This window comes from Brassica rapa, chromosome A09 (assembly GCF_000309985.2).
Source record: "Brassica rapa cultivar Chiifu-401-42 chromosome A09, CAAS_Brap_v3.01, whole genome shotgun sequence".
In the NCBI taxonomy this organism is placed as follows: domain Eukaryota; kingdom Viridiplantae; phylum Streptophyta; class Magnoliopsida; order Brassicales; family Brassicaceae; genus Brassica; species Brassica rapa.
The window spans coordinates 30,665,735-30,687,550 of NC_024803.2; the positions used below are offsets into that span (position 1 = coordinate 30,665,735).

Below are 21,816 nucleotides of genomic sequence, written 5' to 3' on the forward strand. Positions count from 1 at the left end.
CTAAAATATGCCCTTCTAAACTTTTTTGCCCTAAGCCACGGCTTCACCCGCTTATGCCATAGACCGGCCCTGGCTGTTGCTTCTTGATAATTAACTTAATAAGATGTTTACACGTTTCTAATATGAAGAGTAAAATCCTTTGGAATATGTGTGGTGTACATACTGTTTTACTTTATAGACTTTTACTCGTGGCTTTAAGTTTCTGGAGAACTGCTAAAACCAACCCACATATTCATGTCAAACTTAAAAATATACACCATTTTCAGTCAATGTAAAACCAACCTAAAGGGATGGTAAAAATATTATGTAACTCTTATAACCAAACAAAAAACGGAAATGTATTTTACAATTATATCCTTAGTAAATCTACATGTATTAGAAAAAAGTCTACATATATATGTAAAACTCCTAAAAAGTCTACGGTGTAGACTTATTCTGTAGTCTACATCGTAATTTGATCTAATAATTTAATTTTCAAAATGTATAAAAATAATTATTTTGATATTGTTAATTAATCATCAAAATAATAATCAATATGAAGTAAATAAATTAAAATTTTATATAATTGAACAATTTTAAAGAAAATACTCTAATTTGGTAACCATGTGTTAGACAATCTATACTATATTAAAAGGGGAATACCCTGAGTAGTTAGAGTGTCCACGTCGACAGTAATAATCAACCAATAGGGTTGTCTGTTTCTTCCACGTCGGATTAAACACGTCGGATTAAATTGGACTAACAATTTGTTTGTTCTTTCTAGATCGAATTGGCCCATAAGGCCCATAGCTTAAACGACACGGGAATTTTTTGTCTTTTAGAGTTTTCATATTCTGTGTTCTTATGTTTCCAGAGACCTTCTACATAACGCTTATCCTCCACTTCCTGGATATTAAGTAATTGTGCTTAATAATGTCATTTAATCAAAGCAGTTAGTTCTTGCTCAACCATCCATCTTCCCCCTGTCTTCGTTACCCATTTCATTCAGTATTCATATGAGCCCGAATTGAGACTTCAGCATAACTTAGTGGTTTACAATCTTTGTTCCGACTAAACACTCTCTCAGCGTTGATTATGGCGAATTCTCAAGTTTTTCTTTCAGAGTTGAAGGCAGGTTGGTGTAGACAGACTGACATATCATATCAAAAGGCTCTCTCTCTCATCTTTCGCCAGGAAAGAAGATACCAAATCGTTAGGGTTTCATGGCGGAGAGTTTCAGTCTTTGATAGGAGAAGCTTTCATCATCATCCTAGATTCTTATTAATGGCTATCAGTAAGTAAACTTTTTATTTTAGTTCTTTGTGTGCACAAAGAATTTACATTTGCTCATTTTTCTGCATCTGTGATTGACTATTGAAAATCAAAATCAGGTTTCAAGTCCTGGATGGGAGTCTTGTGACTGGGAGCTGAGAACTTTGGATCTGAAGGTTAGTGATGCTCCGGCCATTGTCTTGATATCAACAAAAATGCACAAGTCCAAGGCTTGGTCACGTCTACGACCATAGGTTAGCATTTCCATGGCGTCCTTCTTAAAGTTCTATATATTTCATCATGAGTTTTCATTTCCGTTGATTTGGATTGGGTTGGTGATTTACATGTGAAGTTCTGGCTGAAACTGACAAGTCAAAACCGGAGGCGGACTAAGGCTCCTTTGGGGAAGCTTTTTCTCGGTATCCACATTTGTATCACTGGTTTCATATATTGTTTACATGTTTCGTATTGGCGTGGTGTCCTGTAATTGGCTAATTCATGAAGGTAAACCAGAACAACTCTCTCTGTCTCTTGCAAGGTGATGTTAGACTAATGTCGTTGTTTGGTGAAATGCCAGATTGTGTTATATACAGAAGATATGATCCCAAGTTCACTATGGGCGTGTGTCAAATACAAAGTTCTTTGGTCTACACAGCAGCCCACCAGATGTGGTTTATTGATTGGCTGCATTGTTTATTCTGATGAACTGGTACCGGTTAATGGTAAAAACCTCTTTCAATATCGGAGGTAACAACATATACCAGTAATTCACATTCAACCTTTTATAGATTTATTCATTTACTATATGCTTATTGGCCTTTCTTTATTTCTTGGAATATTGACAGGCTATCAATTAGTAAAGGAGTTATTTGACGTTTCTAAATTTATATGATCATATAAAAAAAAATTGAAATAATTTTATATCTTCAAGATCTTTGTTTTCAAAGGCTTTTACTCAGTGTTTAACGTCAACTACTGTTTCAAGTCTATGGTTGATATAAACTGTTTTGTTACTACGTTGATTATATTGTGTTGTTAATATGTCCAAATCATGTTACTCGCTAAGACATGCAGTTTTGTTTATGTGTATTTTCAACCTTCCTCTCTGAGTCTATCATATGATCGATTGATATTGTGTGATTTTACTCCATTAGGTTCAGTTCTGGGAAAAAAAACTGTCAAATCCAATGAGAAATCTGCCAAGTGAAAGAGAAAGAATCAGTAAATAGGATTAGGCTGCGGCCTAGAGAAAAATGGCCGCTGAGATCTGTGATCACAGAAAAGACTCGAGATAATTGCTTGGAGCATTCAACACTGCTCAGGAAAAATCAAGAGCTTATGATGTAGTTGCATGCAGGATCTGTTGTGATAGAGCTAAGGTGAATTTTCCAGAGGAGATGATCCATAGCTGCATAGCACCTCCAAGAAACGTCATACTGCTAAGACTTATCTTAAGAAGCTAATAGCTAAACCAAACAAAAGCTTGACGTTGGTTCATGCTATGTGTAAAGAAGCGAGCCTAGGAGACTCTGGGTAGAAGCTAGCTCCACCTCAGGGGTTGTTGCCTTGAGGACTTGAGGCGAGGTGTTTTCAGGAAGGCGGACGATGCACCACGCCTCACACCGCACTGACGCTATTTCAGACCCAGGGTTCAGACGCCAACGCATCTGAGTCGGTACTGCAACAACTCTTTTGACAACATGGGACATGACTACTTCGGTGATGTGAGTTTCGCGGAAGAGAAGCTTCAGATGTACACCAAACAGTTTGAGTTAACAAGCTCTTTCTCTGTTGGAGACAACAATATATACCAGTATTTCACCTCCTATCAGGGCAGTATCTCATTCTACTGCTCGAGTTTGGGTGGAGTGCTCACGAGCCAAAATCTCTTCAATGCTAAATAATTTGGGAGTTGGAGGCGTTTCCGTCATAGTGGTGGAATGACCAACACACAGAGATTCATTCTTCGCGCCCCATTAAACCCAAAACCACAACAAGTGGTGGCTCATAAACTGTTGCTTATGAAGTCTCTCCGTTTTCTTCTATGACCGTCGGTGTGAGCCAACTCGATCCTGCTGAGCCCAGATAGGTGACCCAACTAGCATTGAGGTTAATACTTGAACCTAAAGAGCCAAAACTCGAAGGAGAGAACCTCACTCTATTCTTCTTCAAATCTTTTTTTTTTGTGCAACAATTCTTCCTCAAATCTTTATCTGTATTTTTCTTCTTATTTTTTATCAAACAACCATGAACTCAGAAACATGAGTGATGTCCACAAATTAGACCGATGTTTGGCACTACGTAGTACGTAGGATAGATTGGACACATTTTTTTTAACATGTAAAGAAAAGAGACACGAAAGGGGTTGTGTATGTATTCTTCCTCTAGCTAGATCATTTTCTTTTTTTTAACACTTTTTTTTTTTGAAACACTAGCTAGATCATTTTATTTTCTAAAAGTCTGAGCAATGATTAGAAGTCTTACTCATCATGACAAAGTGTAATCCGGGTTCATTTATTCCGTCCTATTTTTCCCTTACATAATAACTCTTTCTTTTGCACGTTTGTTTCTCTTTCAAAACAAATGGTTTCACTTTTTGAATTTCAGAATTTTTTACGTAGATACATAACAAAAAAATAAAAGCTCTCATAAATCTATACTATACTAAAAAGGGAATATAAGTTTCTCTTAGAGTGTCTACGTAGGCACAAAAAATATTACAAAATCTCATTTATTTTCCCGTAAAAAATGAAAAACAATGAAAAGAGAAGGATCGAACTCAGGTTAGTATGACATAAATATAGAGCAGATACCACAAAGTCATTGAAACTTTCTGGGACAAATATACAAGAATCACTATATATATAATTACAAACTATTATGTACATTTACAATAATATGGATTCAACTTTCAAGACTCCAATACTTTGTTTTGTAAAAAACAATAAGTAAGTGACTAAGCTAATATATTCTTTGAAAGTGTGAGAACATTGACAAATATGAAAAAGCATAGATTTTTGTTTTCGTGACAAAGTTAAGAATTTTGTAAAAGTAAGTTTAACATATAAATTTTCGTGACAAATATAAAAAAACATAGAGTTTTGTACAATTTTGAAAAAACAACTCAAAACATACTTCTCAAATGTCTTAATAAAATATTATTTCAGGATGCAATAATTAAATATATCAATTCAATAAATTTTGTAATTTATAGACAAAACAATAACACAACAAATTCTGAAACATTTGTTTAACTTATCGATTTATTTTCATGAGAATCCAACTAAACAAGATAAAAAAACAATTAGATTTATTTAATTACCATTTTATTCAATTTTGAATAATTTCAAATTGTAATAATGTATTTTTTTGAAGTTACCAAAAATAATGTTATTTCTTTATTACACTAGCATTATATATAGATTCCATATACACAAATAAATATAATATAACAACATAAGCTTGCTTTCCCTCATTCATAGGAAACCTTTCTAACTTATCCACCAAAGCAAATTAATTAAATCAATCAAATTGTTAGAGTACAACAAATTAATATATAATTTTATTTTAAATTAAATTATTTAAAAAGTGTATTTTCATTAAAAACAAATTAATAAATAAGTAAAACTGATTTGATGGTAATTTTTACGACATATATATATTATGTGAAAGAAATATAAGCTTAATATGGAAAAAAACTTAAATACAAAAAACTCTAAAATTAACAAAAAAACTAATAAAAATTAAACTATGATATCAATTGAAAGCTTCTTAGACAATATTAATAAAATATTTAAGTGATAATTAGACAAATTTAATTTTTTTAGCCAGCCAAAAATTTATTATTAATTAGCATCAGTTATTTCAAGATGTTTAAGAAAAGATTGACTTAAATGATATATGAACTATGAATAGTAGTACTTTATAAAGCTGACTTAGATAACACATCAGCACATCATTTCCAGTCCTTTTTGATGCCTAAATTCAATTTCTTCAGAGCAGTTATTCCACAAAGAGATCGTATGAGATATTGTTTTGATATTCAGATTTGTTTCTTGACTGTTAAGAAGATTGATAACTGTAAAAATGTGTCCTTCGAATATTATATGTCTATAACCGAATCTCCAACATGAGACATCTTTGTTTAAAGAGTAAATAATTTTATTTTTCTTATATTATATAATAAATAAATATATTTACTGATAATAAAAATATAGTTATTCATCTATCACAAATATCTATGCAAATATGTGAATCAAGTACAACAATCAAACAACATAATGATTTTCACAAAGAAAATTTAAAAAATATATTTATGTTAGGTAGTCTTATTTTATATTCTTTAAATAATGTAATACAATATTATTCATTATTTTTTTAGCATTGAGAAATACATATATATCAGTTAGACAAATTAAGCGATAATTAGACAAATTTGATTTTTTTTTGCCAGCCAAAAGTTTATTATTAATTAGCATCAGTTATTTCAAGATGTTTAAGAAAGGATGGACAAAAAATAGGATGGACATAAATGATATATGAACTATGAATAGTATTTTGTAAAGCTAACTTTGATAACATATCTGCACATCTATTTCCAGTCTTTTTTTATGCTTAAATTCAATTTCTTCAGAGCAGTTATTCCACAAAGAGATCATATGAGATATTGTTTTGATATTCAGATTTGTTTCTTGACTGTTAAGAAGATTGATAACTGTAAAAATGTATCATTCGAATATGATATGTCTATAACCGAGTCCCCAACATGAGACAAGTTTGTTTTAAAAATAAATAGTTTTATTTTTCTTAAATTATATAATAAATATATATTATTTGCTGATAATAAAAATATAGTTATTCATCCATCACAAATAACTATGCAAATATGTGAATCAAGTACAACAATCAAATAACATAATGATTTCCACAAAGAAAATTTTAAAAATATATTTATGTTATATAGTCTTATTTTATATTCTTTAAATAATGTAATACAATATTATACATTATTTTTTTTAAATTGAGAAATACATATAATATCTTATCCGCGCGTAGCGCGGTTAAAAAATCTAGTATGGTTTAGAAACAAAAGGTCATACCATGTTATGTATTCTAGTGGTAGATTTCTTAGGATTAGATTTAAATTTAGATTTTTATTTTTTTTAATGAATTAAATTTGTATATTAATGTTTAGTAGTTTATATTTTGTATAATTTGATATTTGATACAGTAACTAAGACTTTTTATTATAAAGCAAAACATTTAGGGTTTGAGATTTTAGGGTTTCGTATACCTACAATAAAATCTATTTAGCTGGAGACGTCTTTTTCAGTCTACATTTTTCAATTTTTTTTACAAAAAAATTATTATATTTAAACTAAGTTGAGTTCCTTAAGAATAAAAAAGTAAAAGCATATACTATAACTATTAAAAAAATAAAAAAAATAAATTTAGCAAATCATATATTAAAATAATAAAGAATAAACAACAATAATGAAATTATTGAATTAGACTTCCAAACAGGTCTAATATGTTACAGTAAAATCTACTCCAAAATTTTAATTTTAGTAGATTTCAGAAGAAGTCTACAGTGTCGTAAATTTTAACCTAGTTACATTTTTGTCTTCTTATATAGATAAAATTTATACAGTCTCTCTCTAAAGTGGCTGCACAAGTTTCTTAAACTCTCTCATATCTCTCTAAAACTATCTTCCTTCTCACTAAAACTCTCTCCATTTTCTCTAAAACTCTCTCATTTCTCTTCTTTCTCTCTAAATTTTTCTCAAGTCTTTCTCACAATATTATCTTGTCATTTTAGGTATTATGATTTATGGTTTTCATTTTCTCCTTTAGAAAATGTAAGTTTTAGATCTATAGATTTTAAATGTGTATTTTTATGTTATTTATTTCTCACAATATTATCTTTTTGTAGGTATTATCACTCATGAATTTCATTTTCTCCTCTAAAAATGTAAGTCTTAGATTAATAGATTTTAAATATTTATTTATATGTTTATATTTAAATTAATTTATAAGTCAAGCTCTTTGCATTAATTTGCTACTATTTTACTTTATAAATTTCATTTTGTAAAGTATTTTCAGATTTAAAATTATTTTCACATTTCAAAAAGTATAGATTTTTTCTGTTCTGAAAATTATCATACAGTGTATACTTCTAAAGAAGTCTGCTTATAAACTAAAGCTAGTAGACTTCATACGAAGTTTACTAAACCACAAAGTTTTTTTCTATGTTTTTTTAATAATTTTATCATATTTTGCAGGTATTTTCTTCTATGATTGTTATTTTTCCTTCCCAAAAATATAAGGTTTACATCTATAGATTTCAAATATGTGTTCTAGTATTTATATTTAAATAAAGTTACATATTCAAATTCTTTGTCTTTAATTTTTTACTATTTTGTCTATTAAATTATATTTTTAAAACTTTTTATATTTAAATTTATTTCAAAAGAAGTCTACTTAAAAGTTAGCGCTGGTATGAAGTCTACTAGCCTTGACTTTTAAGCATATTTTATTAGAAGTTTACTCAAGTATGATTTTAATTTTATCTTATTTTTCATAATGTTATCTTATTTTGCAGGTATTCTCTTCCAAAGTTTTCAAATCATCTTTCCAAAAATGTAAGTTTTACATATATTCATTATAAGATATTATTGTGTTTATATTGAACTAAATTTATTCATACTTTATGTTTTTGTTTTGTTACAAGGTTGACAAAAAAACTATTTTGAAATTTTTTCCAGAACAAAATATTTTCAAATTTTCTAAATGTACACTTTTAGAAATGAAATTTTTTGTTAGTGTAGACTTCAAATAAAGTCTACTAAACAATAACTTTACGTAGACTTAATAAAAAGTCTACTAAAATATAATTTAATTTTTTATCTTATGTTTTTCTCATAACTTTATCTTATTTTGCAGGTACTCTTTTCCAAAACTTTATTTGAGACATCAAGATTATGAAAAATCAAACATACTCAGAAACATTTTTTAATATATTGCCTTGTAATAATTTCTCATAATAAAATATTATTTTTTAAATAATTGTTTAATGTATAACCTATAAACATTGTATTCGTTTTTAGTTGTGTTTCACTTGTATGATATTATTAATTTTTTTTTAGATATCAATTTTTTCACAAGATCTAATCAACCAAACAAGTAAAACCACCATAAGCTAAAATAATTACTAACACACATGTGAGAGGAAGAAAATCTATACAAACTTTCCAAGAAGTTTCAAGAGTAAAACTAATCAAAAATTTTTGTAATAAGATTCAAGTGTATAATTATAACACATTAACTTTTGAAATTCATCCAAGACCATTAAAATTTTACTAGCATACACTATAAAATAATTAAATCGTGAAAAATATGTTGAATAATACATAAATGCACTTTTAATAGAATTTACGACGTAGACTTCAACTGCAGTCTACATTTGTAGATTTTCAAAGACGTCTACACTTATTATCGAACATATAGTCAATCCAAAACTTTCTAGTGTACTTGGCACTGGCTTGATACACAAAGGCGTACAAAGTGTGTCTTAGATAACTCAATCAGGTTCCGCACTTGTCGATCATTTGTGACAAGCATAAAAAGAGTATTCGCATATTCAGAGTCATTTGTTGTAAAATGACGTTTGGTAAGGACCATCTTCCATTTTCTTGTCCAGATCATAATCTTCTTGTGCCATTGCAAGAAGTTTACCATGTGTACTTGGCGCTGGCTTGATACACAAAGGCGTACAAAGTGTGTCTTAGAGAACTCAATCAGGTTCCGCACTTGTCGATCATTCATGACAAGCATAAGAAGAGTATTCACATATTCGGAGTCATTTGTTGTAAAATGACGTTTGGTTAGCACCATCTTCTCATTTTGTTGTCCAGATCATAATCTTCTTGTGCCATTGCAAGAAGTTTACCATGTGTACAACCATCATGCACAAGGAACATTCTTCCTCCTTTCTGATTATTGACCACAAACTTCCACAAAGAATCTTTCACCACCCATTCTCCGTATACAACATGTAAGAGAGCTATCTCCGGAAAAAAATACAGTTTACATAATTAGCGGAGAAATATTTCATGTTTCATAAAACTATAAAGGTAGACTTACAAATACGTCTGCAATTATTAGCTAACAACATAGTTAAATCAAAAGTATTAAATTTTCATAATTATAACAGATTTTGTTTTAAAATCACACGAACCCATTAGGATTAACTAATACACACTGTCAAACAAAAAAAAATCTTGAAAAAACTAATAAATAATACACAAATTCACTTTTAATATATTTTTCTACGTAGACTCCATATTCAATCTACGAAGATGTATACGTTTTTTTCAGTTTACTAATGTAGATTATCAAATAGGTCCACTCTTTGGGTTAGTTTTTGCAATTGAAATTTTTACGGGTTACTTTCTATATTTGAAAAATATTATGATTTTATACATGTAGACTTCCATTTCAGTCTACACTTCAAAATTGTTAGTTTTTTTAACTGACCAAAATTCACCCATGATTTGACTTTCGGAAGTAGACTTCATATGAAGTCTACATTTTTGATTTTTTTGAAAGAGGTTAGTTTTGCAATTGACCAAGTTTGACTTTCTACGAGTAAATGGAAACAAACATCTACATATTTGTAGACTTCGTTTGATGTCTACTCTCAAATTCGATGGGTTAGTTTTGCATTTGACCAAAATAAAATAGTAGACTTCACATGTAGTCTACCTTTTTTTCTAAGATAAGAAGACTGAATATGAAGTTTACAACTTAATAAAAATTTAATTAATTTTTAAACTTTTTAGTCAAACACGAAAGTAACATATTCAACGAAGTCAAAGTTTTGGTCAAATGCAAAACTGATCTTTAGCAAACTTCTCAGGCAGTCTACACTTCGTAGACTTCCGTTGAAGTCTACAATAAAAAGTCAAAAGTTCGGTCAAATGCAAAACTAACTTCTTTTACGTAGACATCTTAGTAAGTCTACCTAAATTTTTGTTTTTGTTGTCAAAGATAAAGACGAAGACTATTGGGAAGTATGCGGTACAAAAAAAAATTGTTTGGTCAAATGCAAAATTGACATGTGCGTTGACAAGTAGACCGCATCTTACGTCTGCATATAGGTGTAGACATATAAAACAATCCACTATCCCGATACAGATCTGAAAATGATGAAAACCATGTAAATAGTTATATTTTTCTGGTGTAAAGCTTGTTTCCAACTTTCTCAACCGTCCAAACTCCAAATATGAACAAAAAGAACCGCCTTTAACGATTCACTAATGAAGAATCTTGAAAATATGAAGTTTGTGTTTATGAAAATGAAAGTTATAAGAGTTTTTAGATGGAAATGTAGAGGAAATGAGAGAAAATGAAGATTTGTTGGTTTAGAATGAGAAAAAGTGGTTGAAATTGAATTATAGAGCTTTATGAGCTCAAAAATGGTGGTTCATGATGGTTGAAAGAATTGATGATAATAGCATTATTGTTAATAAGAAAAAACGGTGTGGGTGTATTTGTTTTTTTGTGAACTTCGAATTTAATAAAAAAATTAAATAACAATGGTAATTTTGTAAATAATTCAAAAACATAGGGATAATATAGAAAATTTATTGATGAACAGTAATGACAAAAAATGTTAGTTTTAGGTTTGACTTGAAAGATGGGTTAGTATTGAAAAACTCCCTTAAGTTTTGTGTAAATCCATATGTGATCTGTATATATATTCTAGCTTAAAAGATATCTAGAAATTTTTTCTTAGATAGCCATTTTTAATTTATTTTCACAAAAATGGATCCACAAAGAGGAAAATGACCAAAAACGTTTTTATTGAAAGGTATATATGCATTTATGACTTTAGAGTTAACTTTTTGTTTTGTTTTTAACGGTTGATATATTATGCTATTACAAACTCTGAGAAATATTACAGACGATTCTACAGCCGATAATTCTACATGCCTTATGAGGATTCATGCATGACTGCATCACTTGAGCCGCCCTATCGGATCCATGCTTGACGGTACTCCTTGCGTCATGCTGCAGTTCTCTTGTATGCCGTTTCTCCATTAATTCGCATAATTCCGACTTTTCCGTGAATTGAAACCCAAACCTCCCGGTGTAGAAGCATTAATGAACTTTTGATCAAACCCATACACATCTTTATATATTTTCACAATCTATTAAAACTAATGCAATGTTTAAGATGAAAAATTGCATCTTTTCACATTTATTGGAACGTTTTCATTCTTTTTTATTTTGAATGTATTTGTTTTGAAAATTGTATATTTTCATAAGTAATAGATGCAATTTATCATCTGAACACAACTTTTCATATAAAAGTTTTAAAAGATTTAGTTTTTTATATTAATACACTGATTTTTAAATATAAAACAATTGTAAATGTTTATGTAAAAAATAATAAGTAGATATGAGAAAAAGAAAAGTAAAAGACACAACTTTTCATCTAAAATTTAGCAACCAAATTAATGTTGAAAAGTGTCTTTTCATAAAAAAAACTGAAATGAGTTTTGTAAAGTTGTCAAATTATAAAATGATGTGTTTATCTATAATTTTGTGTCTTTTCATTATAATGTCAAAAGTTGTATGTTTTTTTTTAAAATGTATTAGTTTTAAAATTTGTGTGTTTTTCATAAGCAATACATGCAATCTTTCATCTTAAAAATTAATAAATCCAACTTTTCATCTAAAAACTTAAGAGGTTCAATTTTTATATCAATACACTGATTTTTAGATATAAAATAATTGTAAATATTTATGTAAAATAATAAATATATATGAGTAAGATAAAAGTGAAAATACAACTTTAATCCAAAATCTAATAAATAAAATTTTAATGTAAAACAATTTTAAGAGATGCAACTTTTATGTATAAATTAAGGGATTCAAATTTGCATATTAATACACTAACTTTTAAATATAAAAAATTGCAAATATTTATGAAATATTAATTAATAGATATGAGCAAAGTAAAAACAAAAAAGACATAAGTTTTTATCTCAATGCTAACAAATACAAGTTTTCATATTAAAAACTTAAGAGAAGAATTTTCATATTAACACTGATTAAACAATTATAAATATTAATATGGTGTCATCAACGAAGATGTATAAATTTGTTTTGATCTAAAAGGTATGAATGTATCGTAATCTAAGAGGTACGAACATGTTATGATCCAAAGGGTGCGATTGTTTCATGACCGAAAATGTGTAAACGGGTCGTGACCCAAAAGGCTATGAACGGGTTGTGACCAAAAAGATGTGAATGGATCATGACTGAAAGAATGTGAAAGTGTCGTGAATGTGACCAAAACGGTGCAAATAGGTTGTGACCAAAAGGATACAAATGGTCATAATAAATAGATATGAGCAAAGTAAGAAATAAAAAAGACATAATTTTTTATCTCAGTACTAATAAATACAACTTTTAATATTAAAAACTTAAGAGATGAAATTTATTACATTTATCCTGATTAAACAGTTATAAATATTAATATGGTGTCATCAACGAAGAGGTACAAATTTGTTTTGATCTTAAATGTGTCATAATCTAAGAGGTACAAACGTGTTGTGATTTAAGAGGTATAAACGTGTCATGATCCAAGGGGTGCAGACATGTCGTGACTAAAAAGGTGCGAATGTGTCATGACCAAAAATGTGCATACAGGTCATGACCGAAAGACTACAAACGAGTTGTGACCGAAATTATGCGAATAGATCATGACCGAAAGGGTGTGAAAGTGTCATGAACGTTCCAAAAAAGTGCAAATAAGTCGTGACCGAAAGGATGTGAAAGTGTCGTGAACATGACAAATGGATCATATATTTTTTTTTCAAAAACTAGTAATTACAAATATTCAAGTTAAAAAACTTAAGAGATGCAACTTTCCATGTAAAAAATTTAAGAGATTTAAATTTTTATATTAATACATCTATTTTTAGGTATAAAACAATTGCAAATATTTATGTTAAATTCGTCAAAGATCAATTTTTTAAATAAATAAAATGAAAATAATGCACAAAGAAAATTGTGTGTGATTTACCAATAAAAATATGTATTGTACAACATCTCTTAAAGTTGTCATATAATCATGATTTGAGAATACATAGATTTACACAGTTTCAAAAATCATGAAAGTAATACTTGTCATTATAAATTACTTACTAAATTAGTAAATGGTTAAATTTAAGCGTGTTGCTTATTTTAATTAATTCGAAAAATATTAAGTATTGTTTAAAATTTTATAAAACCTCCCTAAATTAATAGAAGATTTATATTTTTGGTATTGACATATTTGTATTTTAGTTGTAATCTAAATTATAAAATATAAGTTTCTTATATTATCTATAAATGAATAGAAACACATATATTCGACATGAGATTTTTTTTTGAAAAAAAATTAAAATTTTTCTTATATAAAAATTAAAATTATAAAGTGATATATATTTTTTTTAAATGAGTTTCCACGCGATATCACGTAGGGTTTTTACCTAGTTTTTTTAAAACTATTTGTGTGATAAAAACTTAATAAAGGCTATTCTATAGAATTGTCCAAAGATCTATCTTATGGCCATAACATGGTTAGCTCCATTATAACAATAAACAGCCGTTTTTCTTATTGGTAGGTTTGCTATTACACAATCAAGTGTGACAGTATCAGGATTCAGGAGTGCATGCATATATTTTACAAATTAACAGCCAACTTTAATCAAAAGGTTGAACTGATTACATAAACTAACAACACAACTCTCGATCATACTATAATGTAATAATATAAGAGAATTGTTAGCTAGAAACGGGTATTACCACGACAAATATTAGCTCTGGCGCTCTCTCTCTTCCCTCTCTAACCCCGTGAACCTTCAACCCTAATCAGCTTGCGTCGTCTTCAGCCGGTGGCGGCTCCGGCGGATTCGCTGCCTCCGTCGCCGGCTGTCTCTCCCTTCTCTATCCTTTCTTTCTCCTTCCCTGTCTCGTCTCTTTCTCCCTCTTCTTAGCTTCGTCGATATACTTTCCGTTGTGGTTTCTCTCACTCCTCTCCGGCGTCGCTGCCCGGTGGTGAAGATTCTGGAGCGGTGGTGAGGCGCGACTGGGAGAGTGGAGCTTGGTGGCTCTTCCGTGGGTTTCCTTCGAGACATCGCTTAGATCTGGCCAGATCTGCTTTCAATGGTGGTCGATTTTGCTCCGGTGGTGGTGCTCCGGCCCTCAGTCGTTTCTTCCGGCGTCAGTTTGCGGTTGTTGTTGACAAGTGCCCTCGTTCTCGGTTTGGGGGTTCTCGTTTTTGAGTTTTCTCTTCAGATCTATCTTCTTCTCATTACCAGTGAGAGTTATTGTATCAGGAGTTGATTTTGAATCTCAGGCAAGTTCTCAGACAGTGGTGGTGATTCTCTGCTGGCAGCTCTCCTTGCAGGTTGGTGTAGTGCTCCTTGTGGCTAGAAGGCGTCTCTGTCAAGCTTGTGAGATAGGGCTGAGCTCTTCTTCTTGGCTAAATCAGAAGTGGCGGTTTGGTGAAGCGGGTTGTTTGAGCTTCTCTTTGCGGATAAAGGTCAGACTCTGGTTCTCAGGGTCAGTCGCTCGTGCGGGTTATTGTTGGCTTAGGTATGTTGTAGTCGACCTTGGACTACAGTCCCGGTGAGGGCGAGTGTTGCTAGCACCTCTGCAGATAGGGTGTGGTTCCGCGGATTCTTTGCCCTGTGGTGTTAGCGTCCTTTTTTCGTTCATAGTCTGGTGGTGGTGGCGGGTTATCAGCCAGTGGTCTATCCAAATAAGAGTGGTTTGTGCTCGAAGTTGGGGTGTTGGTGGTTCCAGTGGGGGTCTTTGGGGTTTTTAGAGTTCTCAGGTGCCTGTGAGTTTCAGGAAGGAGGAGTAGAGGTGGCTGTTTTGCGGTGCTTGGTGTCCGGTGCTTCGACAGGCTCTGGTTCGTCGGTTCCGCCGTTTCGGTACGGCCCCATTGTCGTCTATTCTGAATTCCAAGCTCTAGTTGGTATCTGTGCAGTTGCAGGTGGTAGGACTTTTGTGGTAAGGCCATTTTTTTTTTGGAGGCGAGTGCCTGGGGAAGCCAACTATACCGGCTCGTGACTCATGTTTTAACTGGCGCCTTCCTTTGGAGTTCGATCTTGCGTGCTGCTCGCTCTTAGCAACCCTTTCAAGTTCTTCCCGTGTGTTCTTTCTTCTACTTCTAGGTTCAGCTCATTCTCGCGTTTTTCTTACTGTAATTGTTGTTGTGTTGTAGTTTCTTTTTGGCGTTTGTCTTCTGCTACTAGTGATTCTCTGTAACTTCTGTCACAAACTTTAAAATGGTAATGCAATCTTAACATGTTTACCAAAAAAAAAAAAAATATTAGCTCTGGCGGAGTTTTCTCTAGCGACAGTGCCAGACATAAGCAGATGCCAAAATATGGATCTTTTCAGATAGAATTTTCAACGTGCATGTGGTCCACTCCTTTTTACACACGCAGCCCGTGTATTCGAGAACTCAAGTCTTGGTCTTTTTGTCCCTCTTAAAATTATAGAAGTAAGATAATGATGTTGTTGTTGTGGAAAGAGAATTGTAAACCACGCGCCCCCAAAAACCAGCGAACGTAAAAGCGAATCCCTAGTTTACTCACGCCGTTAAATTCGACGAGTTCGCCGCAGTGAGTCGTCGCCGGTAGGTCTATCCACTTCGTGGTGACTTGTCTTCTCCTCTACCCCCTCTTTATCTTCTCCCCGCCATGGACCCAGTGATTGATGGTTCGACTACGCCATCGTCGCTGATGCGTTCGTTGTCTCTGCCGATACTTCCATCAACGGCTACGGAATGTCTGGAAGGTTTGGAGATCTCTGAAACTCAAACTATTCTAGGAACTGATGTGAGAGTAACAATGGAGAAAGCTTCTCTCTCTATCACCAGTACTCTTCAGTCTGACACTACCAATCAATTACTGTTGACCTCCTCTGCTCCTCTAGTGGCGTCTTACGAAACCTCTCTGCTTGAAACTGTGGTTCCTCCGCTGACCTCAGAAGCTGTTATAGTTCAAGTACGTGATACTCCGCCACCGTCTCTGGCTTCGGTTATCTCCATCAATGCAGTAACCAGCGATGTCCCGACGTCTCAACAAGCTCCGTCCGAGACCCTTGGCTCACACTCTCACGATGATAGCAGGGTCCAAGCATCAGAAAAATTTGTCCCTTCTTTGGGATCATGGGCTAAACCTCTTTTTTTCAAACCTCCGGCCACTCCTCCCGACCCTAGTACTCCTCGAGACTATGATCCTGCATTTGTCGGGAATCAATTAGCCACTCTCTGGCCGACTTTGAATGACGAGATCTTAAACAAGCAACCTAAGGGAAAGTATCCATCCCGTACTCTCCAGCCTCCGATTGAAAAGCTACCACCGCCGGAACTAAAAGCGGATGGGAGACTCCGCTTCCCATGGGCTGCAAGATTAAGCCCTCAATCGCGAAATCTCTACCGGGCTGCCACACCAACTTACCGCCTAGATGGCACACCTGAGGTATCTATTCCTTCGAAAGTCCTTAAGCTAGGTCCAGAGAATAAGGATGAGTATATCATTGGTAAGTTCCATAAATGTGCTCTACCGCCAGGTGGTTTAGTACATGCTGTGGTGAATAGAATCTGGGGAAGAAGTTGTAAGATCAGTTGTAAGAAGCTTGGTGATTCATCTTTCATGTTCCATATCCCACACCAACCTACTCGGCAATGGGTTATTCAGCGTGGAGTGTGGCACATAGATGATTGCTTACTTTTTGTACTGCCATGGACCCCAGAAGGCTCCTTCAAAATTCCTGAAATCTCCACGCTTCCGGTTTGGGCCAATTTGAAGAACATTCCGGATTGTTGCTACTCAAGATTAGGAATAAGTCATGTCGCTTCCGGACTTGGAGAACCGATTCTTACTCACAAACCTCGACTTGATCCTACTAGTATGGGCGAGGCAAAGGTTTTAGTTGAGATGGAGCTGGACAGAGACTTTCCAAAGCTTATTGCCCTTGATGATAAGCAAGGTAACATCTTCCTTGTTAATGTTGAATACACATGGATTCCATCTATGTGTGAAAGGTGTGGTAATCTAGGACACAAAGCAAAGAGGTGTCTCTTACCTTCTTCCACTGCTCAGGTTTCTATCTCCGCATCAACCTCGCAAGACACTAGCTCTGATGTTCCTATTGTGGATATTGATACTGTTATGCAGCAAAAGGATAATGTTGAATACTCTGTACCAACTATCCAGAAAAATGATCTACATGTTAGTGGAAAAACTTCTCTTCAAACTAAAGATGATGGTGCCCATGAGCCTGAGAAACATACCATAGAGATTGAAGGTCTCTTATCTGAACTAGAAGCTACTCCTACCCTTCAACAGGAGAACCCGACTGCCTCGCCAAACTTTATCCCCACTTTACCCACTTTAGTAGATTCACAACCTACTCCCACTGCAGCATCTATTATGGAGTCATCTCCATCAACCGTTACCAACACTGAGGTTAGTGAAACTTTAGTCGTTGGTCCTCAAGCCACAACACATACACCCTTTGCATTTGAGAGCCCTGCTCAGTTCAAAGGGTCAAGAGATGTGGGAGTGGATGAAGATGAGACTGAGCCTTCTAGCTCGCTCAGCTTGACAAGAGGTGGGAGGGAAACAAAACCCCCTAGCAAATACCAAGACATGGAATGGAAGACGGTTCGAGGGAGAGGGAAGCGTGGCCGCCGCGGTCGTGGTTCTTATCACTAGTTATTGCCTTTCATTACGGTGTTGGTTATTCTAGTCTCAACTTTGGTTGTTTCATTGGTTGAGATTCAATCTTTTCATGCAAACTTTATCAAACTATAAGACTCATGTCTTATCTTGTAACATTTATCGTTTTTTTTAATATGAAAGCCCTTTTTCAAAAAAAAAAAAAAAAATTATAGAAGTATCTTATCATTTTGAACGTGTGTATTATTTTCCCATATTGTCTCTTAGTGACACTTGCTTTTTCTTCTGAATTTTATTTTTTAATTTAGTCTAGTTCTAGAATGTATTTTTTTCTAAGGTTGTGTAAAAGCTATAAGACATTTTCGTAGTATTATTACGATCAGTATATAAATACGTATTAGTATTTATTTTTGTGGCAAAACCACTTGAGGCTGATTTTGAAAGAAAAAAAAAACCACTTGAGACTGATAATCCTATTGAAGTATACAACATTCTAAATGTTATATGTGTAAAGTATATAAAGTAAAATACTACATTTTCAAAACTCGTGATCCTGAACATCGTAGCCCAATGATAAGGATAAACTTCTTTCTACAACTAAATTACGAATTCGAATCGTGCTGGAAGAAATTATTTCACGATGCCTTTGAACATTCACACGGATATGAACTCTTGCTTTCGGTCTAATTGCAAATTTGGTGCGCAAGCATACTCGTAGGTCATACGTTCCCAGAAAATTAGTCTAGATCTATTGAGACATGAAATTTACTCTTCAGTTATCAAAAAAAAAATTGTGTACATCTTTGAATAATCCTTTTTTTAACAAGTACGTCCTTGAATAATCTTTTTCTTTAACAAGTACGTCCTTGAATAATCTATCTATCTCGCAAAACTAATATTTTTATTCAAATAAAAAACACGAATATAATTATATTTCCCTTATAATTTATACGTAATAATTCTCAAGTCAAGCGTCAACTCCTTTATTTTGGTAGTTAACAAAAAATAACTATAGAAAAAAGGAAAGTACAATGCAATGCAACGCACTGAGACCGAGTTTACCAAAACATGGTGTGCGGAGGAGACCACTAAAACCCAAAACCAACTAGTGACAACTAATAAGTCGACCACAGCTTCAGCACTCTCTTTCTTATCTCGACCACTCTCTTTTTTGGCTTAATTAAGTCTCTACCATATGTTAAATTCTCTCTTATCTCTACCTCTTTATACTATATATAAACGTATCAACGTGAGTTATAGTGATCAGCCAGGTTACAAGAGATACGTGTGAATTATTAAAGATGTCTTCTATAGTTTCTTCAGTGCTATTTCTTCTTCTCCTGGTCTTTTCGCTTCACATGGATGAAGCATTTGGTGCTCAAACGGAAATCCGTAAACTTAGTGAGCTTTTTCTTTTCTTCATCTTTTACTTATCAATTTATATGTTATTACTAGTATAAGACAATGTTAATCGATAACATTAAAAGATTTTGATCCTGGTACAAGTATTCTATAATTTTGGCAAACCATACCTTGCGACATCTCTCTTTCTTAACCGTATTTTATGAGTCGTTTATTCCAGATTAATAAAAAAATCATATCTTCCTGTATTACAAAATAAATAACCTAAATTTTAATCACTGTTTTAACTTTTATAAAATACAGTTCTAACTTCTAAGTATCTATGCGATTTCTTTAAAACTTCGTTGTACGTTGTTTGTGAAGTACGTTATTTTTTTTTTGTAACACAAGTGAAGTATATTATTCAGTTACAAAAATGTTATTCAGTTACGTGCTTACTATTTCACTTTGTTACTTTAGTTCAATATATAGATAGAAAGCTTTTACTTACCAATGAATTTACAAAAAGGCTTGATGGTGCTATTAATTGCAATTGTATGCGTGATGCAGAAGAGTCGGTCAAGAAGAGCAGAATTTTGGAAGGAGGTGAAAACAGAAGCTCCAAAACTGCGGCTGGAGGGAGCAAAACGAAGCATTGCAAGGGCCGCGCCAAAACATTTAAAAACATGGCGACCACTTATCGTCCTGGACATGGTCAGTTCCGTCCTCTTTCAGGAGTATACTTGTCTTCTCCCTGCCAGCCCTGCCCCCCGCGCTCCTTCAACTGTTTTTCTTTTAGTTGCGTTACCACCGTACGCTGTCAATCCATCAACGGCTCACGAACTACGTGCACACGCTCCGAGAAATGTAAACTCATACGGCCTCGCCATTGATTAGATTATAAGACTTTAAATTATATATATAGTGTTTTTTTTTTCTATGGTTCTTCGTTTCATACATATGTTTCGTGCTGTATTGTCATATATATTTTATATTTATCATTTATCAGATGTAAAATTTGGTACTTGTGTATGATATATACTACTATCTGTTGAACTTTTTATATGTTTCCCTTGTTAGTTGGATATATAAGATTATAACACTTTTATATCCATGGACCATATACATGGCTAATCTCAATTGATAAAGAAACGCTATATTTTCTAGTACTAACGTTTTCCAATTAACGAGGGGTAAGTCGAGCTATATATATGCATAAGTTAGTTCTTCAGATCTTGGAAAATCGAACCCAGGCACATATATACTCAGGCCTTTTTGTAAACAATATATATAATTGATGACTTACCAAAACAAAATATGTAGTAAAAATAAGCAAATGCTATTTTGCATTTATAGGACTATTGAGAGCCGTTTTGTGTAGCACAAAAAAAAAACAGAGAGCTGATTTGTATTCATGCCATAACTTGAGTGTTGCAATGAAATGAGACTTCATAGTTTATTTTATATAATTAAAATAAGCATGACCAAATACATATATTTTATCAAAAGAAAGCTATAACATGTTATCTTTTGAACTTATATTAAGAGAAAACTATAGTCTATATTTTATAATTTTTGCTTTCGATATTATGGCTATTTTGGTCCACCTTTGTTTTTCCAGGTATCATAACAAGGACATTCTTCCTTATGTCCATACTAGGGTAAACCCGCCCTACGGGCGGGCAAGCAAGTGGAAAATAATTAAAATTATGTTATGTTTTAATATATGTGTAAATATATTCAATTTATTCTAAACTAAAAATAATGTTAATCTTTAATATCTATTTTAGTTTTTATTAGAAATCAATAAAAATATTTTTTATTAATGTAATTATTTTACATTTTTATCTTTAATATACCTTTATTAAAAAAGTATGTAAATTACTTGTAATTACAGTTGAAATTTAATATACAAATCATGAATTATTTTTCGATCTTATATATATTTTTTGAATATGTTGATATTTTTCTTTTCTTTTATGCAATTTAAACCTGTTCGTGATTTATATAATGTGAAAAATGAATCAATTTAAAATTTGTTTCGAAAGTTAGTTAAATAACATAACAACTAAAAATTGATTGTTTAAGAATGTAGATATTTTTATCAAATTAACCATACCATCCAAACTGATTAAGATTATTAAAAAAATATTGTTTTTAGTTTTTAGAGTAAAATTGCATGAGAAAACAAATGATCATGGGTTATTAAAAAGGATTATGGATAATGTTGTGGGTTTCGATAATTATATTGTTATCTTTTTTGTAAGCATTATCTTGTTTCAAGCATTATCTTGTTTTATTTTTTTTAGTTTTGTAAACACTTATCATGTGGCAGAATATTATTAGCTAGGGATTTTCCGGCGCCATGTTTGGTTTTTTTAATATTATTTGAAAATATCATTTAAATACATGGTGTTGCCTTTATTATATATCTTAAGCAAGTTTTATAAATTTGGGATATTTTCTATGACAT

The 21,816-nt window shown here is 32.3% G+C and overlaps 1 protein-coding gene across 1 annotated transcript; it reads left to right on the forward strand.

Annotated features, from left to right (window-relative positions):
• The first annotated feature begins 6,240 nt into the window (after positions 1-6,240).
• LOC103840686 lies at positions 6,241-20,453 on the forward strand. The gene is made up of 2 exons (XM_033279817.1): positions 6,241-19,403; positions 19,914-20,453. The coding sequence occupies exon 1, from the start codon at positions 16,017-16,019 to the stop codon at positions 18,036-18,038; it is 2,022 nt and encodes a 673-aa protein (XP_033135708.1). The 5' UTR covers positions 6,241-16,016; the 3' UTR covers positions 18,039-19,403; positions 19,914-20,453.
• Positions 20,454-21,816: the final 1,363 nt, after the last annotated feature.